This window comes from Phocoena phocoena, chromosome X, assembly GCF_963924675.1.
Source record: "Phocoena phocoena chromosome X, mPhoPho1.1, whole genome shotgun sequence".
In the NCBI taxonomy this organism is placed as follows: domain Eukaryota; kingdom Metazoa; phylum Chordata; class Mammalia; order Artiodactyla; family Phocoenidae; genus Phocoena; species Phocoena phocoena.
In genome coordinates, this window is record NC_089240.1 from 91486811 (window position 1) to 91505418 (window position 18608).

Here is an 18608-nt window from a genome sequence, read left to right on the forward strand (position 1 = left end):
TGTCTTCAGCTGTTGACCAGCAAGGCCCGGCACTGAAGCCATCTGCGGCCCAAGTCTCCTGGGACAGCATCCTTACCGCATGTGGGAAGGGACAGAAGAGATCACCTCTCTCTCTCTCTCCGCCCCCGCCCCCCCGCCGGATTTCCCTAGAACTTATTGTTTGTATTATGTATGCTCCTAAACAAATATATATATGTGTATATTAATAACAGTTTTCTTTTTTTGAAAAAAGGAGTAAGTCAGAATGTCTCTTATTTAAGAAAAGAAAACAAAATCTCTTGGGAGAAGATGCACTGGTAACCTCTCTCTTTCGCCCAGTAGGAGTAACATTGTTTAGCAAGGCAGCCTTTTGCATTTTGTAAAGCAGTCCTTATTTTTGAGGTGCGGAAACAGTGCCTCTGGCATTCTCAAGGTCCCTGGACATGGAATGTTCCAGAGCTCAGTCAAGGGAGCCAGACCCGACCTGAATCCCAACTTCTCTGTGGCTCAGTGTTCACTAACTTCAGGAACGCTGGGCATACATAGGTTGTACTGCTTCCTGCCGAGATGTCCATCTTCCCCAATTGTGACTTCATTGTATGTTGCTTTGCAGAAAACTTGCTTTATTTGATGAATGGAATTCCTTGGCTGTTTATGTTTCAATGGATAACACCGTGGTTATTGAAGATATCAGTGAGTCCCGGGCCAGTTTACCTTCTCGGGTGGCTGGGTGATGAGGTTCTTCCTCACCATTCAGAATGTGTGTGGGGCGTGGTGGGAGAGAAAGACACAAAGCGAGGGAGAAAAAGAGAAAGAAGATACATACACACCCCCATTCCCCCACCCCACGACTCTCTGGCCTGCCCATCTAGCAGGACAGGGGAGCACCGGGCTCCGGTTAATCATTCCCTGTGCCCCTTCTTCTCTTCCCTTTCAGCTTTCTGAAAGGGAGAAAACAATTAGAGGATCTCTGCTGCCCCTCAGTGAGGCACCAGACCCTTTCCCTGCAGGACTCCCCAAGTGCGGGTAATCAGTTAAACCACTGACAGGTCTTCTGTGGCAGCCCCCCTGTGCTCCCTGCCACGGGGTTAGAGGGACCAACAGATACAGTCCCTGTTTCCAAGGCCCTTGCAGTCTGGTTGAGAAATGAGATTCTCCCAGTGAGCCCGTAATACCTGACAAGAGGTAAGTGAGTGTTCAGTTGCCAGAAGGAGGAGAAGTAAGGGCTGGAGGAGTGGCCTGGGCTTCCTGTAGGAGGTTGGGCAGCGGGGCCCCGGTGGCAGGGGGAAGGGCCTTCCAGGCAGCGGCTGTCATGTGAGGTCTCCTTTAGTTTTGCCCTTGGCACATCTCCTAGGGCTGGATGCCCCTTATTTACCCAGCTCTCTTGTCTTCTGTTTCTAGAAAAAATGTGCCACACCCTCCCCTTGAGTGCCGAAACAGCTGCTGAGAGCCCCCCTGAGTCTCTGAATGCTTCGACCCAGAGTAAGGGCCCCTCTGCCTGCTCTCCAGCCTGGAAACCCTTGCTGCTCATTGTGCCCCTCCGCTTGGGCATAAACCAAATCAATCCTGTCTATGTCGACGCCTTCAAAGTAAGTCGCACCTTTCCCCAAGCCGCTTGCTGCCCGCCCATCCCACCGCCATGTGAGCACGGAGATCCGTGAGCAGCAGTCCACACATGAGCTGAGAATCTTGCGTTCTCTTTCCCTCCAGGAGTGTTTTAAGATGCCACAGTCTTTAGGGGCATTAGGAGGAAAACCAAATAACGCCTATTATTTCATAGGATTCTTAGGTAAGAAAAGAGGAATCACAAGTAAGTCATCATGGGCTAGGGGAGGGTGGGCAGAAGGTCTGCACGGGAGACCAGGCAATTCCAGTTTTAGGGGGCCCTCACCTAGCCTGGAGATGCTGTGGCCTCTGGGCAGCTCATCTTGTCTCTGGCCTGGAGAGTAACGTTTACCTGTGCCTGACAGAGAGCAGATCCCCCTTCAGTGCCTCTGCTTCATTGCCTCTTGACAAGATGGTTCCATGGCTGCTTTCCCACTGGACGGCCCCAAGGTCATAGCATTGCTTCAGCACCTGTCTCTCTTTCCTGTGGCGCCCAGGGTGGCAGGGCTTCACTCCCCTGGCCTTGCCGATACCCCTCTTACTGGGGCTCGGGCGTTCAGGCTAGGAGCCGTCCTCTGGCTTCCTAGGCTCATGCAGCTTGGGTTGCTAGCTTATTGTTCAGAGCCCTGACTCTGGTGAGAATAAGAAGAGGCGAAGACAGAGGTATCCCTTTCCTGATACTGGAGGCTAAGCCTTAAAACGACTAACCTCCTAATGTGGATCCTGATGAGCAGCCCGGCATTACCTGCCTCAGTAGATGCCTCTGGAAACCCAGCCACCTTACTCACTAGCTGTGACCAGAGACATTTAAGGCCCTTGGCACACGACGGGAGCTAGCCCGGTGCTTCTCAAACTTTAACGTGCACGTGAATCACCTTGAGAGCCTATTATAATGTGGGTTCAGCAGTTCTGGGGTGGAGCCTGAGAGCCTGCATTTCTAACTAGGTAGTGCCGGTGCTGCTGGTGCCACACGTTGAGTACCAAGGGCCTAGACACCTGCTTGGTGCCGCAGAGTAAGGGAGTCATGCGGTGAGGGAAGTGGGGTACGGGACACCTCTCGCAGGAGTGGGCTTCGAGGAAGCTATGAGCTTAGAGTGCAAGGGAGAGCCAGAGCAGGCGTGGGGAATGGCCTGAGGCATGTGCAGAGGACTGAGTGAGATGGGCTTGGTCACCTCCCCACTCATCTCCTCCTCGGAGATTCATGGAGGTGGGGCGGGTGGAAACAGACCCAGCCCTGTATGTGGTCAGTCTCCCACTGGCTAGCTAGCTGTGTGCCAGCAGGAAAAGAGTGTCAGCTCTTTCAGTCTCAAGTTCCCTTTATGGAAGATAGGGCTGACCCCCAGTTCACCATGTTGTCCCCTCACAGGAAAGCACTCAGCAAAAAGAGCCAGCCTGACCCCAGCGCCTCTTTCCTCTGCTCGCTCTTTCTCTCTTTAAGGTAGGGTTTCTCCACAGTTGCTGGGGCTCTGTCGAATGCTGCCATCTACTGGTCGATCCTAAGAACTGCAGCTTGATGGAACATTTGGAAAGTGGAGGCTTTTCTTTTTCTAAGTACAAACCCCAGTATTTAGAGTGTTATAAATTTAGATGTTCTCTGTTTCTAAGCTTTTGGGTTCCTGTCAAAGAAAATGTAGCAAAAGTATATTTCCTACTGTCTGTGCTTGAGGAAAAGGTGGAAACACTGGAAAATAATTTTGGAGGGATCTCAGTGAATCCTGGGCACCCTGGCCTCCTTTATCCCAAGTTACCCAGAGAGAATTTGCCAAGCTGGCATAGCCCTCCTGTTTCCTGAGGCCACTGGGTCGGGGAGACATTGGTGGAGTTGGACTGCTTTTGAAAGAGGTGTGGGCAATCCTCAGTTCCCAAGACAGAGGTTTACATAGTGCCCATTTGCCCGCTAATGTCCATAAATCCTTTGTTTAACCTTCACTTGAGGCTGCAAACTCCCCTCAACTCCCATTTTCTGACTTACCCCCTTACTGTATTAGGCTCAGGTGGGGAGAGTCTGGATTGGCAGAATGTCTGAAGGGAGGGGACAGATGAGAACTGCCATTTTCTGAACAAGGGACTCTGCAGAGGGTTCTCTCTCAATCTCTCTCCCCCTCTTTCTCTCTCTCTCTCCATGTATAAAAATATATATATTTATATTACTTGTCATTATAATATATTGTTTCCTATATTATATATAAATATATAATTTATATTATATAATATACAATTATATATTAAAACATATATACATGTATAGAGAGATATAGATTAATATCGATAGTTATGTAGAGATGTATGGCTTTAGATAGATTGATTGATTGATAGAGTTAGCACAACACCCCTGTGAGGTAGAGATCATTATTTCCATTTAGGCCTAGTGGAAGACTTAGAGGGGTTGTTTACTCAAGGTTACTGGGCTCAAAAGTAGCAAAGCCAGGATTCGATCCCAATTTGACCGTCCCTGCCCACCACACCACATTGCTTCCCGAGTGCCCTCTTGCCCGGTGGGAAGCTGGGAGAAGCTCCTGGTGCACAAGACTGTGGCCAGGGTGAGAGACTGGCTGGGAGATTTTTTTCTGCTTAGAATGTTTGTCCCCTGTGCTTTGGTGGAGGGTGCCACCTGGAGATCCGTCGCATGAGCCCAGTGTCCGCAGATGGTGGACCTGCCTGCCACTTCTTCTTGGGCCTCATTAGAGACCTTCATTTAGCCCCCATATCATTTCTAGGACTTTTTTTTTGTGGTACGCAGGCCTCTCACTGCTGTGGCCTCTCCCGTTGCGGAGCACAGGCTCCGGACGCGCAGGCTCAGCCGCCATGGCTCACGGGCCCAGCTGCTCCGCGGCACGTGGGATCCTCCCGGACCGGGGCACGAACCCGCGTCCCCTGCATCGGCAGGCGGACTCTCAACCACTGCACCACCAGGCAAGCCCTCTCTAGGACTTTTTGATCTACTGTATCTCTTTTAAGCACTCTCAGAAATAGGGCAGCCCACAAAGCTCCACTACACACACACACACACACACACACACACACACACACACACACACACCCATGGGAAAGGGCCAGAGTCAGAGAGGATACTGCTATTATTTCCAGTACCTTAACTCAAAACTGGCAGAACGCTTGGTCCTAATCCTGCTTTGGAGTCACATTTTCTCGTGCACAGCTTCCTTCTCCCCTTCCCTTTCTATGGTCTTAGGTAGGCTTTCCTCTAAACATCCTGGTTGTTGCTCTTCATTGAGCCTTGAGGCTTTTTTGATATAACTGGTCTCACCCGCCTGTGGTCTGGGGGAATATGTACCTTGACTTTCCTAAAGCAAGCCATATGGGGGCATTGATTTCCATACGCTCTTAAACACATATTTGTAGGAAAATCCTTTTGAGTCTCAGCAAGGTACATCTATGACTACCTTGCGTTTGTATTGTGTTTTAAGCAGTTCACAGAGGTGAGATCTTCTCATTCTGATAATACCCTGTGAGGTAACTGGAACAGACCCAGTGGCCCCAGTTTAAAAGCAAGAAAATTAAGACAGAGTGAAGTGGTTTGTCCTAGGTCTGCGACAGAGATAAGTTAAACTTGGCATCAGACATCAGAAACACTCTTTGCCAATGGAAGCACTTAGATGTACCCAGAAGAATCCCGGGTGCCATTCCAGAGAGTGTCTTCGGGGTGTCCCTTCCCACCCCATCCTCCTGCCTCAGGCAGATCTCTCTCTTTGCTTGCTTAAACCCGTCTAGAACACAGAGGCCCAGATGGTTCTCAGGCCTGGACAGCGAGGTTGGGTACGTCAGCCTACTCGGTATGCTGATGATGAGCATTAGAGGGACTCTCAACCTTTTGAACATTAGATAAAAGTAGAGACTTTATTATCCCATACTCCCCCCAGATCATTATTGGGCTAGACTTTTTCAATTTAATGAAGCAGCATTTTTCTCCAATTTGTAACGGTCGACCAATCTCAAAGTGAGTTTTCCCAGCAAGGCGTATGTGTACTGATATTACTGTGACCAAGGCAGTGCTTTCTGACAGGAATTACTGACTTGCTAACAATGACTAACTTGCTAGCGAATCAAGACCAGAAGTCAGCTCCCTGGTATCTCACCCATGGCAGAGTCAGCATTCCCATTTCTTTTGGAAGCCAAGGCCTTTTTCCTTCCCAGATGTGCTCTTTGACCATAGGTCTAAGAGCCAATGGTCTAGAGCAAGAGGCTTTCCAGTGTTGAAAGGGTCGGGAAGCTCCCTGATGGCACCTGGACTCATGGCTACTGCTGCTCACCGAGCCCGCCATGTCATCTGTGGTCGCTCATTCCCGCCTTTCCCCAAACCTGTGCCTTTCCACTTTTGGACTTGGGCTTTGAGGAGATATAAATGCTAGGGCAAGTCTTCGCATTGAATGATTGGCTTTGGGCGTGGGTGGCTTCCTTCAAGCATGGTCACCCTCCTTCAGGCTTTCTGTCATCTCATTCTCATTGTCACCAAGGGAGGGGTTAGGACAACCAGAGCGCCTCATCCCAAGGACAGCAGTGTGGCCAGGGCCGGTGGTTCTTCGAAGGTTAAGCATGTCTCATTCAAAACAGGTGATGAGCTCATTTTCCTGGACCCTCACACAACCCAGACCTTTGTTGACACTGAGGAGAACGGAACGGTTGACGACCAGACTTTCCATTGTCTGCAACCTCCACAGCGAATGAACATCCTGAACTTGGATCCTTCCGTAGCATTGGTGGGTATCTGAAGGTTGGGTGGCCCAAGAGACACAGCGCTGCCCTATCACAGTTTGGCTCCCTGGAAGCTATCCAGGTTGTTAGGTAGGGCGGCAAAAGAATGTTCGCTCCCCACCCCCACGAGAGGTAGTGTCGTGTGTGGTGTAGTGGGGAAGGAATGGGCCCTGAAGCCGAGTTAGGATCGAAGCCGCTTACCAGCCATGGACTTATGGGGAGTCCCTTAACTTTTTTGAGCTTCGGCCTTCTCATCTCTCCAGTGGGCAAAACGGTAGTTCCTTCCTTGCATGGCTGTATGAGTACACTATGTGTAAGGCACATAGCACAGTGCCTGGCGTGTTGTAGGCATTCTAGAAACGTTAGTCACGACCAGTGTTACCATCTTTCCCCCTTTTCCTTCTTGCCCTCTAAATATTGCTATCCGGGCACCGGGAATCAGGTGAGACATAGGGAAGGAGGGATAAGGAGGCAAGACCTCCTGAGTGGACAATGTCCATTCCTCTGGGCACACAATCCAGGAAGCTGCAGGCTTTCCCCCGCTGGAAATATGACTGCCGTCCACACATGGAAGGGACAGCTGCCTGGGAAGTAGCCAGTTGTTCTGAGGCCTGTCTGCATCCTCTCTACCAGTTTAACCCAATTGTCGGAGGGCCAGTGATGGAGAGCTGACAGAGTCCTCCTCTTGTTTTGGACCATTCTTTTAGTGCTGTAGGATGGTTCTGAGGATGGGGAAGGAGGCTGATGGTTCTCTTTATTCCTTTTTTTTTTTTTTTTTACCACCAGGGACGTCCCTGACTCTTTTTTTTTATTTAATTTGATTTGATTTTTTATACAGCGGGTTCTCATTAGTTATCCATTTTATACACATTAGTGTATATATATCAATGCCAATCTCCCAATTCATCACACCACCACCTCTTTATTCTAAAAGATAATTTCCTTAAGGTCAAAGCCACCTTGTTAAGTAATGCCTCTAGCTTAAAGTACTATTTGGCTTTTGTTTGCTGGTTTTAATGGATTGTTTTTTATACGTAGGTATATTTGTGCACTGAATGTAATGGAAGTAACCCTGTGCTTTGGAGATTGGTTTTCAAGTTACTGTATCTCACCGTGTGAAGGGAGAGGATCAGGGAGGGAAAGGGACAGGGTAAAAGGGAAAGGGACAGAATAAGAGAAAGAGGCAGAGAGAGAAAGAAAATATGAAGATGAATGAGCAGATGTGTGTGTCCAAGTGAGGCACTGATCTAGGAGAGAGATAAGCTCAGACACTCTTCCTCCTTGTTGCTGGGAGGACACATCCAAAGGAAGTGGCCCACATCCTACTTCACAACTCCGGGCCAACGGCTCCATCTTGCAATACAAAGGGCCTGCCTGGGTGCCCCTGACCAGTTCTAAGTTGTCTTCTTTTGCTTTCCCCCAAGGGATTTTTCTGCAAAGAAGAAAAAGACTTTGATAGCTGGTGTAGCCTTGTTCAGAAGGTAAAGATGTATGTTTTTCTTAGTCTTAAAAAACAAGTGTTATTCAATATAATTCCTTTTCAAGACGGTTTTTCATAGTAACATAAATCCAGCCTGATATGACTTTATTGCAAAAGAAAGAAACTAGGATGTGGGGAATTGTACATAACTTTGGGGAAACTAAAGGAAAACTTTGGTTTGCAATATGCTTAGTGTGTCAGGTGAGCGATATTTTTAACTACTGAATGTTCCATCTCATTGAGCCCGTGAGTCAATGAAATATTCAACTAATATTCTACCATTTTAACTTAAAAATGCCAATTTCATATAGCTCAGCCTAAATTCTTCCTTACTCTGTTTGTAACACTGAGATGGTTGAAGAAGCCAAACTACTTTTCTATTTGTTTTGTGTCCATCTACAGTTTAATGTGTTCCATTATGGTTTAAGGGGCTTGTCTTTCTATTAACTGTCTTATTTATATAAAATATAGGCACACTGCCACTTAAAGCAAACACAGTTTGCAGAAATCTGTGTAAATACGAAAGCAAGTTATTCTTTCTTTTTGGCATTTTATGTCAGAGGGTATTTATCATTTTGCTGGCTCACAACTTTTGTATCTGCCTCCCTCATCCTTTGCTTCTAACACATGCCAATTATGTGGAAGATATTGATCAACTCTTATTGAAAGAATGAGGGGAAATCATAGGGAGTAGTTTAAAGAGCCCTGGATGGGGTGGCAGGAGACATCATGTTCTCTTATCTGCAAAACAGAGGGGTTGGAGAGATGGGATCTCAGAGCCTCTCGTAAGTGTAAGGAGGGAAGATTTTTCTTCACAGGTGAACAAATAATTAACACTAAAGTCCCCAGCTGAATCTGAAACCGCAGTCAATAATTGGCTGAGACATAATGGAGAATTATTTTCTAAAGGCATTACTTACATTTCAGAATGCCGCAAAACTGTATATCACGTTTAACGTTAGAAAGAAAATTTTCTAATAAGACTATGCTATTTAAATTAGGACATATATCATACGTCTTGGATTGAAACTGAAACCATGCCAATATGTACCAATATTCTTTGGGGGCAGATTTAACTTGACTAACCAACATTTCTTTGGAGCCAACACTTCAGGAACATCTCACCCCTAAATTGAGTTGGTCCCATGCAACTGGCGTAAGCATGGGCAGTGATGGAGCATGGGCAGTGAGTACTGGCCTTCCATCAGATCCTCCCTCCAGTGTCCTTCCTTCCTGGCCAACAGTATCTAGAATTGAAGAGAGCTGGGTCTTCAGACGGGTCAAGTAGAGGATGGGTGTATTTGCTAAGCCTCTGCTTTCACCTTTCAACAACCAGGCCACTCTCTTAGGGTTTGGAGTCATATACTGCCAACTGGGCAGATATGTAGTGACTCTGCAGTGTTTACAACTGTTTCTATGTCTCCTCAGGAAATTCTAAAGGAAAATTTAAGGATGTTTGAATTAGTTCAGAAACATCCATCACACTGGCCTCCCTTTGTTCCTCCAGCCAAGCCAGAAGTGACAACCACGGGGGCAGGTAAGCTGTTGTTCAGAAGCTCTCTGGCCAGCAGACCCATGGATAGCAGTTGCTTTTTGTTTTTTGTTTTTTTTTTTGCTGTACGCGGGCCTCTCACTGTTGTGGCCTCTCCGGTTGCGGAGCACAGGCTCCGGACGCGCAGGCTCAGCGGCCACGGCTCACGGGCCCAGCCACTCCGCAGCATGTGGGATCTTCCCGGACCGGGGCACGAACCCGTGTCCCCTGCATCGGCAGGCGGACTTTCAACCACTGCGCCACCAGGGAAGGCCTAGCAGTTGTTTTATGAGACAGAAGCAATTGTGTGTCATGTTTTCCGTGGAAATGAAAAATTTCTACTCAGCTGCACTGATCAAGGAATGGTGCTTCTTCTGATGAACTAATATTTACCAATTTCAAAGAATGATAGTAAAAAAAAAAATGAGCTCCGTGTAAAAGTTCCATACAAAATCAAAATGACTAGAATTTCTTTTTTTCGTGGTCTGGTTCAGAAGACAAATCAGAGGCCATGGGTAATTCAAAAGGTACCTTGAAGGTCTTACAGAGCCTCAACTTCATCACTTTGAATAGGACTGTGTAACAAGTCCAGTTAGTTTGATTCTTTTTTTTTAATTGAAGTATAGTTGATTTACAATGTTGTGTTAGTTTCAGGTGTACAGTAAGAGATTCAGTTATATGTGTACCTTTTCAGTTTCTTTTCCATTATAGGTTATTATAAGATATTAAATATAGTTCCCTGTGCTATATAGTAGGTCCTTGTTTATCTATTTTATATATAGTAGTACGTATCTGTTAACCCCAAACTCCTAATTTATCCCTCCCCGCCCCTTTCCTTTTGGCAACCATAAATTTGTTTTCTATGTCTGTGAGTCTGTTTCTGTTTTGTAAATAAGTTCGTTTGTATAATTTTTTTAGATTCCACATATAAGTGATATCATATGGTATTGACCTTTCTCTGACTTACCTCACTTAGTGTGATAATCTCTAGGTCCGTCCATGTTGCTGCAAATGGCATTATTTCATTATTTTTTATGGCTGAGTAATATTCCATTGTGTGTGTGTGTGTGTGTGTGTGTGTGTGTGTGTGTGTGTGTGTGTATCTTACATCTTCTTTACCCATTCACCTGTAGATGGGCATTTAGGTTGCTTCCATGTCTTGGCTATTGTAAATAGTGCTGCCATGAACACTGGGGTACATGTATCTTTTCAAATTAGAGTTTTTGTCTTTTCGGGATATATGCCCAGGAGTGGAATTGCTGGGTCATGTGGTAACTCTATTTTAGTTTTTTAAGGAGCCTCCATACTGTTCTCCATAGTGGCCACACCAATATACATTCCCAGCAACAGTGTAAGAGGGTTCCCTTTTCTCCACACCCTCTCCAGCATTTATTATTCGTAGACTTTTTGATGATGCCCATTCTAACTGGTGTGAGGTGATACATCATTGTAGTTTTGATTTGCATTTCTCTAATAATTAGTGATGTTGAGCATCTTTTCATGGGCCTGTTGGCCATTTGTATGTCTTCTTTGGAGAAATGTCTATATAGGTCTTCTGCCTATTTTTTGATTGGGTTGTTTGTTGTTTTGCTATTGAGCTGTATGAGCTGTTTGTGTATTTGAAAATTAATCCCTCGTCAGTCACATCATTTGCCAATATTTTCTCCCAGTCCGTAGGCTGTCTTTTCATTTTTTTTAATGATTTCCTTTGCTGTGCAAATGTTTTCAAGTTTAATTAGGGCCCATTTGTTTATTTTTGCTTTTGTTTCCATTACTCTAGGAGACGGATCCAAAAAAATATTGCTGCAATTTATGTCAAGGAGTGTTCTGCCAATGTTTTCTGCTGGGAGTTTTATAGTATCTGGTCTTACATTTAGGTCTTTAATCCATTTTGAGTTTATTTTTGGATATGGTGTTAGAGAATATTCTGATTTCATTCTTTTACATGTAGCTGTCCAATTTTCCCAACACCATTTATTGAAGAGACTGTCTTTTCTCCACTGTATATTCTTGCCTGCTTTGTCGTAGATTAATTGATGATAAGTGCATGGGTTTATTTCTGGGCTTTCTATCCTGTTCCATTGATCTATGCATCTGTTTTTATGCCAGTACCATGCTGTTTTGATGACTGTAGCTTTGTAGTATAGTCTGAAGTCAGGGAGCCTGATTCCTCCAGATTTGTTTTTCTTTCTCAAGATTGCTTTGGCTATTTGTAGTCTTTTGTGTTTCCATACAAATTGTAAAAATGTTTGTTCTAGTTTTGTGAAAAATGCCATTGGTAATTTGATAGGGATTGCATTGAATCTGTAGATTGCCTTGGGTAGTATGGTCTCTTTAGCAATATTAATTCTTCCAATCCAAGAACATGGCATATCTTTCCATCTGTTTGTGTCATCTTCAGTTTCTTTAATCAGTGTCTTATAGTTTTTGGAGTACAGTTCTTTTGCCTCCTTAGGTAGGTTGATTCCTAGGTATTTTATTCTTTTTGATGTGATAGTAAGTGGGATTGTTTCCTTAATTTCTCTTTCTGATAGTTCATTGTTAGTGAATAGAAATCCAACAGATTTCTGTATATTAATCTTGTACCCTGCAACTTTACCATATTCATTGATGAGCTTTAGTAGTTTTCTGGTGGCATCTTTAGGATTTTCTATGTATAGTATCATGTCATCTGCAAGCAGTGACCGTTTTACTTCTTTCTTTCCAATTTGGATTCCTTTTATTTCTTTTTCTTCTCTGATTGCTGTGGCTTGGATTGCCAAAACTATGTTGAGTAAAAGTGGTGAGAGTGGACATCCTTGTCTTGTTTCTGATATTAGAGGGAATGCTTTCAGCTTCTTACTGTTGAGTAAGATGTTTAGCTGTGGGTTTGTCATATATGGGCTTTATTATGTTAAGGTATGTTTCTTCTATGCCCACTTTCTGGAGAGTTTTTATCATAAATTGATGTTGACTTTAATCAAAAGCTTTTTCTGTATCTATTGAGATGATTGTATGGTTTTTATTCTTCAATTTGTTAATGTGGTGTATCACATTGATTTGCAGATATTGAAAAATCCTTGCATCCCTGGGATAAATCCCACTTGATCATGGTGTGTGATCCTTATAATATATTGTTGGAGTCAGTTTTTTGTTGGAGTCAGTTTTTAGTATTTTGTTGAGGATTTTTCCATCTATGTTCATCAGTGATATTGGCCTGTAATTTTCTTATTTTTTGAGATATCTTTGTTCTGTTTTGGTATCTGGGTGATAGTGGCCTCATGGAATGAGTTTGGAAGTGTTCCTTCCTCTGCACTTTTTTGGAATAGTTTGAGAAGGATAGCTGTTAACTCTTGTCTAAATGTTTTGGTAGAATTCATCTGTGATGCCATCTGGTCCTGGTCTTTTGTTTGTGGGGAGTTTTTAAATTACTGATTCAATTTCAGTACTGGTAATTGGTCTGTTCATAGTTTCTTTTCTTCCTGGTTCAGTCTTGGGAGATAGTACCTTTCTAAGAATTTTTCCATTTCTTCTAGGCTGTTCATTTTATTGCCATATAGTTGCTCATAGTAGTTTCTTATGATCCTTCGTATTTCTGTGGTGTTGGTTTTAGCTTCTCTTTTTTCACTTCTGATTTTATTGATTTGGGCCTTCTCCCTTTTTTTCTTGATGAGTTTGGCTAAAGGTTTATCAATTTTGTTTTTCAAAGAACCAGCTCTTCGTTTCATTTATTTCTGTTGTTTCTTTAGTCTCTATTTTATTTCTGCTCTGACCTTAATGCTTTCTTTCCTTCTACTAACTTGGGGTTTTGTTTGTTCTTCTTTCTCTAACCTGTTTTAGGTGTCAGGTTAGGTTGTTTGAGATTTTTCTTGTTTCCTGAGGTAAGCTTCTATCGCTATAAACTTCCTTCTTAGAACTGCTTTTGCTGTGTCCCATAGGTTTTGGATCATCATGTTTTCATTTTCATTTGTCTCTAGGTATATTTTAATTTCATCTTTGATTTCTTCAGTGATCCATTGGTTGTTTAGTAGCATATTGTTTAGCCTCCACATGTTTGTGTTTTTTGCAGTTTTTTTTTTTTGTAGTTGATTCCTAATCTCATAGTGTTGTGGTTGGAAAAGATGCTTGATATGATTTCCGTTTTCTTAAATTTACCAAGGCTTGTTTTATGGCCTGGCATGTAATCTATCCTGGAGAATGTTCCATGTGCACTTGAAAATAATGTGTATTCTGCCGCTTTCAGATAGAATGCTCTACAAGTATCAAGTTCATTTAGTCTAATGTGTTATTTAAGACCTGTGTTTACTTATTGATATTCTGTCTGGATGATTCATCCATTGATGTGAGTGGGGTGTTAAAGTCCCCTACTATTATTGTGCTACTGTCAATTTCTCCTTTTATGTCTGTTAATATTTACCTTGTATATTGAGGTGCTCCTATGTTGGGTGCATATATATTTACAATTGTTATATCCTCTTCTTGGATTGATCCCTTGATCATTATGTGGTGTCCTTCTTTGTCTCCTAACAGTCTTTATTTTAAAGTCTATTTTGTCTGATATGAGTACTGCTTTCTTTTGATTTCCATTTGCATGGGATACCTTTTTCTATCCCCTTACCTTCAGTCTGTATGTGTCTCTAGATCTGAAGTGAGTCTCTTGTAGGCAGCATATATACAGGTCTTGTTTTTGTATCCATTCAGCCAGTCTATGTCTTTTGGTTGGAGCATTTAATCCATTTACGTTTAAGGTAATTATAGATATGTATGTTCTTATTGCCATTTTGTTAATTGTTTTGGATTTGTTTTTGTAGATCTTTTATTCCCTTTTCTTCTTTTGTTCTCTTCTCTTGTGATTTGATAACTACCTTTAGTGTTATGTTTGGATTCCTTTTTCTTTTTTGTGTGTATATCTATTATAGGTTTTTGGTTTGCAGTTACTATGAGGTTTTTGTATAACAGTCTCTATATAAACGTGATTGTTTAAGTTGCTGATCTCTTAATTTCAAGTGCATTTCAAATTCCCTGTATTTGTACTCTCCTCCGCTCACGATTACAGTTTTTTTTTTTTTACAATTACAGTTTTTGATATCATATTTTACATCTGATTGTTTTCTGTATCCTTTAACTGCTTATTATGGATACAGCTGACTTTACAAGTTTTGTCTTTTAACCTCCCTACTAGTTTTGTCTGTGTATTATATACTACCTTTATTTGTCTTTACTGGTGAGCTTTTTCATTTTATAATTTTCTTGTTTCTGGTTGTGGCCTTTTCTTTTTCACCCCGAGAAGTTCCTTTAATATTTATTGTAAAGCTGATTTGGTGGTGCTGAATTCGTTTAGCTTTTGCTTGTCTGTAAAGCTTTTGATTTCTCTTAAGGAGAGCCTTGCTGGGTAGAGTATTCTTGGTTGTAGGTTTTTCCTTTTCATCACTTTAAATATACTGTGTCACTCCCTTCTGGCCTGCAGAGTTCCTGCTGAAAAATCAGCTGATAGCCTTATGGGAGTTCCCTTGTATATTATTTGTTGCTTTTCTCTTGCTGCTTTTAGTATTCTCTTTATCTTTAATTTTTGTAAGTTTGATTACGGTGTGTCTTGGTGTGTTTCTCTTTGCGTTCATCCTATATGGGACTCTCTGTGCTTCTTGGACTTGGGTGCCTGTTTCCTTTCCCAGGTTAGGGAATTTTTTAGCTATTACCTCTTCAAATATTTTCTCAGGCCCTTTGTCTCTCTCTTTTCCTGCTGGGACCCCTATAATGCAAATATTAGTGCACTTGGTGTTGTCCCAGAGATCTCTTAAACTGTCCTCATTTCTTTTCATTCTTTTTCTCTTTTTTCTGTTCAGCTGCAGTGGTTTCCATTACTCTGTCTTCCTGAACACTGGTGCATTCTTCTGTATCATTTGGTCTACTATTGATTCCTTCTAGTGTATTTTTCATTTCGGTTATTGTACTCTCCATCTCTGTTTGGTTGTTCTTTGTATTTTCTCTTTGTTAAAAACTAGCTTCTCATTCTGTGCATCCATTCTCCTCCTGAGTTCTTTGATCATCTTTACGACCATTACTCTGAACTCTTTCTTGGGTAGATTGCCTATCTCCACTTCACTTAGTTCTTTTTCTGGGGTTTTATCTTGTTCCTTTGTCTGGAACCTATTCCTCTGCCACCTCATTCTGTCTAAGTTGCTATCTGTATTTTTATGTCTGTGGTAGGTTAGTTACGTTTCTCAACCTTGGAGAAGTGGCCCTCTGTAGGAGGCATCCTATGTGTTCCAGCAGTGTACTCCTCTCTTGTCACCCAAGCTATATGCTCTAGGTGTTCCCCCTAAGAGGGCTGTTTGGTTCCTTCTGTTGTGGCGGGCTGAGTATGTGGGTGGCCTGCTAGGCTTAGCTGGCTTCTAGTCTGGTTGGTTGCCAGGCCCTGCCTTGTGCAGATGCTGCTGGTTGCTGTTTAGTGGGGCCTGGTCACGAGGTGGCTGGTTGTGGAATCCAAGGGGGCCCTGGAGCTAGTGCTGGCTCACTGGTGGCCGGAGTCAGGGTCCCGAAGCCTCTGGGGCTGTTGCCCAACTACTGGCAGGGGTTAGTGCTGGATTACTGGCAGGCAGAGCTGTTTCCTGGAGTGTGGCTCCTGGGCCCAGGGATCCCAGAGCTCATTTCAGATCACTGGTAAGGGGGGGCTGGTTTCTGATACAGTTGGGTATGGGGTCTGGGGTGTCCCTGAGGTTGCAGTGGCCTGCTAGTTGGCAGGGTCAGGGGCCAGCTGGTTCCAGGATAGGGTCTCTGGCCTGTGTTGTGGGATTGTAGTTTTCTTGCTTCTGGTGTCTGCCCCCTGGTGGGTGAGCCTGCTTTAGAGTCTTGTTCAGGCTTCCTTGTGGGAGGGGCCAGGGCCTGCCCACTGGTGCGTGGAGCTGGGTCTTGGCCCTCAGATGGGCAGGGCCATGTCTAGGGGCTTGTCTGGAGGCTGTGGGTCAGGACTTCTTTAGGCAGCCTGTCTGCTGATGGATGGGGCTGTGTCTCTGCCCAATTGGTTGTTTGGCCTGAGGTGTCCCAGCACTGGAGCCTATAGGCTGTCGGGTGGGGCCAGGTCTTGGCACTGATGATCCAACATGTCAGCCACCAGGAGTGTTCATGTAGTTGAGTGTTCCCCAGTATGTCTGCCACCAGGGTGTATGTCCCCCGGGTGAGCTTCAGCCACCACCACCCCCCGCCCCGCCTCTCCAGGCGAGTCCCCAGGCCCAGCAGATAGGTCTGGCCTAGGCTCCTATCAAATCATTGCTTTTGTCCTGGGTCCCAGTGCACATGAGATTTTTGTGTGCGCCCTTTAAGGGTGTAGTCTGTATTTCCCCCAGTCCTGTGGGGTTCCTGCAGTAAAGCCCCACTGGCCTTCAAAGCCAAATGCTCTGGGGGCTCCTCCCCCCAGTGCCAGACCCCCAGGCTGGGGAGCCTGATGTGGGGCTCAGAACTCTCACTCCTGCGGGAGAACTTCTGTGATATAATTATTCTCCAGTTTGTGGGTCGCCCACCCTGGGGGTGTGGGATTTGATTATATCGCGAGTCTGCCCCTCCTACCCGTCATGTTGTGGATCCTTCTTTAGGACTTTAGTTGTAGAAGATCATTTCCGGTAGGCTCCAGTCTTTTTCATCAATGGTTATTCTGCAGATAGTTGTGATTTTGGTGTGCTCATGAGAGCAGATGAGCTCAGGGTCTTTCTACTCCCACATCTTGGCCCTTAAACCTATTTTGATTCTTTATAGAGAATTGCTAATACTCAGCAGTGGTCCCACCTATAAGTCTCCTCTACACAAACTTTTCTGTAGCAAAGCAATTAAAAATGCATGGTGTTGGGGCTTCCCTGGTGGCGCAGTGGTTGAGAGTCCGCCTGCCCATGCAGGGGTCGCGGGTTCGTGCCCCGGTCCGGGAAGATCCCACATGTTGCGGAGCGGCTGGGCCTGTGAGCCATGGCCGCTGAGCCGGCACGTCCGGAGCCTGTGCTCCGCAACAAGAGAGGCCACAACAGTGAGAGGCCCACATAACGCAAAAGAAAAAAAAATGCATGGTCTTAACTATTGAGTAACTTATTGACTGCTTGAGACAAAGTGTCAAGCTTTTTTCTTCCTCTTTTCTGTATTGTGATAGAATTCATCGACTCTACTGAACAACTAGAGGACTTTGACCTGGAGGAAGATTTCGAGATTCTGAGCATATAGGATAGTGGGAACTCACCTTGGAGATCTGTCTTCCATCTGGCACCAGAAGAACATGAATTCATCACATAAAACTTTTCTAGTCAGCAAGTGCCTGATATGCCAACAGCATACAAACTTGATAGCAATCATGACTGAGCCAATCACCTTTTCTCAGAAAAAAAACAAACAAGTGAACAATATACCCCTTCCCCAGAAAGAACTAAAACAATCATGGAATCTAGGAGCAGAAAGATTAGGAGTCGTCTCTTGCACTTCCCAGCTTCTTACATGGCCACAGCGAATCTTCAGCTACTGAAATGAGGAGGTGGATGTCTGGAAGATAGACAGCAACTCCCACCTTGCTTCCAGCACCAGCAGATGAGAGATGGTTACCCTGTGCTTCTTCACCCCTTCAGGTTTGACCTCTCTGGGCTAAATACTAAGAAGCAATCTGTTCTCTTGCTCTAATAATAAAGCGATAATCGTATCAGGGAAAAAAAGTTCTTGTTAAATTATTTGAACATGTGTTTAAATAATTATAATTGATCTCAAAAAGTGTGTCAAAGACATTACATCAAATGTATACTTATTGATCTCCTGCCTATTTGAGAGAACCTTAACTATTTGATGGGTCACTGTCCCCATCTTTACTGATACTTTTGTCAGATGGTCACCCTGTCCTTAAATCATTATCATTTAGATCAGGGGTCTGCAAACTTTTTCTGTCAAGGGTCAGCTAGGAAATGTTTTAGGCTCTGAAGACCACATAGTGTCTGTCACAGCTACTCATATCTGCTGGTGAAACCCCAAGACAGCCATAGACAATGTGCATGCACGTGAGCCCGGCCGTAATCCAATAAAACTTCATTTACAAAAACAGGCAGAGGGCTGGATTTAGCCCACAGGCTGTAGTTTGCTAATCACTGACTTAAATTGTTGATTTTTGTTTGGGAAATTAAAAATTGTGTTTGAATTTGACTCCATTTTGCTTGACAGTCATAACTGGAAAGAATTATTCATGTGGTGACATTAATCTGTGCATCAAATACAATTCCAAACCATTTCGGGACTAGCAAGCAACATACTAAATTTGAAAGCACATATTCGTCAAATTGGCTTTGCTAACCACTCTCTTGTGTGGAT

At 44.2% G+C, this 18608-nt stretch overlaps 1 protein-coding gene across 2 annotated transcripts in view; it reads left to right on the top strand.

The window, feature by feature from the left end:
* ATG4A (autophagy related 4A cysteine peptidase) overlaps positions 1-17957 on the top strand; it is a 63448-nt gene extending 45491 nt beyond the window's left edge. The window contains exons 7-13 of one of the 2 annotated variants that reach the window (XM_065900322.1): positions 593-672; positions 1381-1568; positions 1690-1768; positions 6154-6299; positions 7719-7775; positions 9203-9311; positions 17416-17957. In XM_065900322.1, the coding sequence (XP_065756394.1) occupies positions 593-672; positions 1381-1568; positions 1690-1768; positions 6154-6299; positions 7719-7775; positions 9203-9311; positions 17416-17486 (730 nt within the window). In that variant the 3' untranslated portion in view covers positions 17487-17957. The remainder of the gene's footprint in view (positions 1-592; positions 673-1380; positions 1569-1689; positions 1769-6153; positions 6300-7718; positions 7776-9202; positions 9312-17415) is intronic. The other variant, XM_065900323.1, reaches the window with a different exon arrangement.
* Positions 17958-18608: the final 651 nt, after the last annotated feature.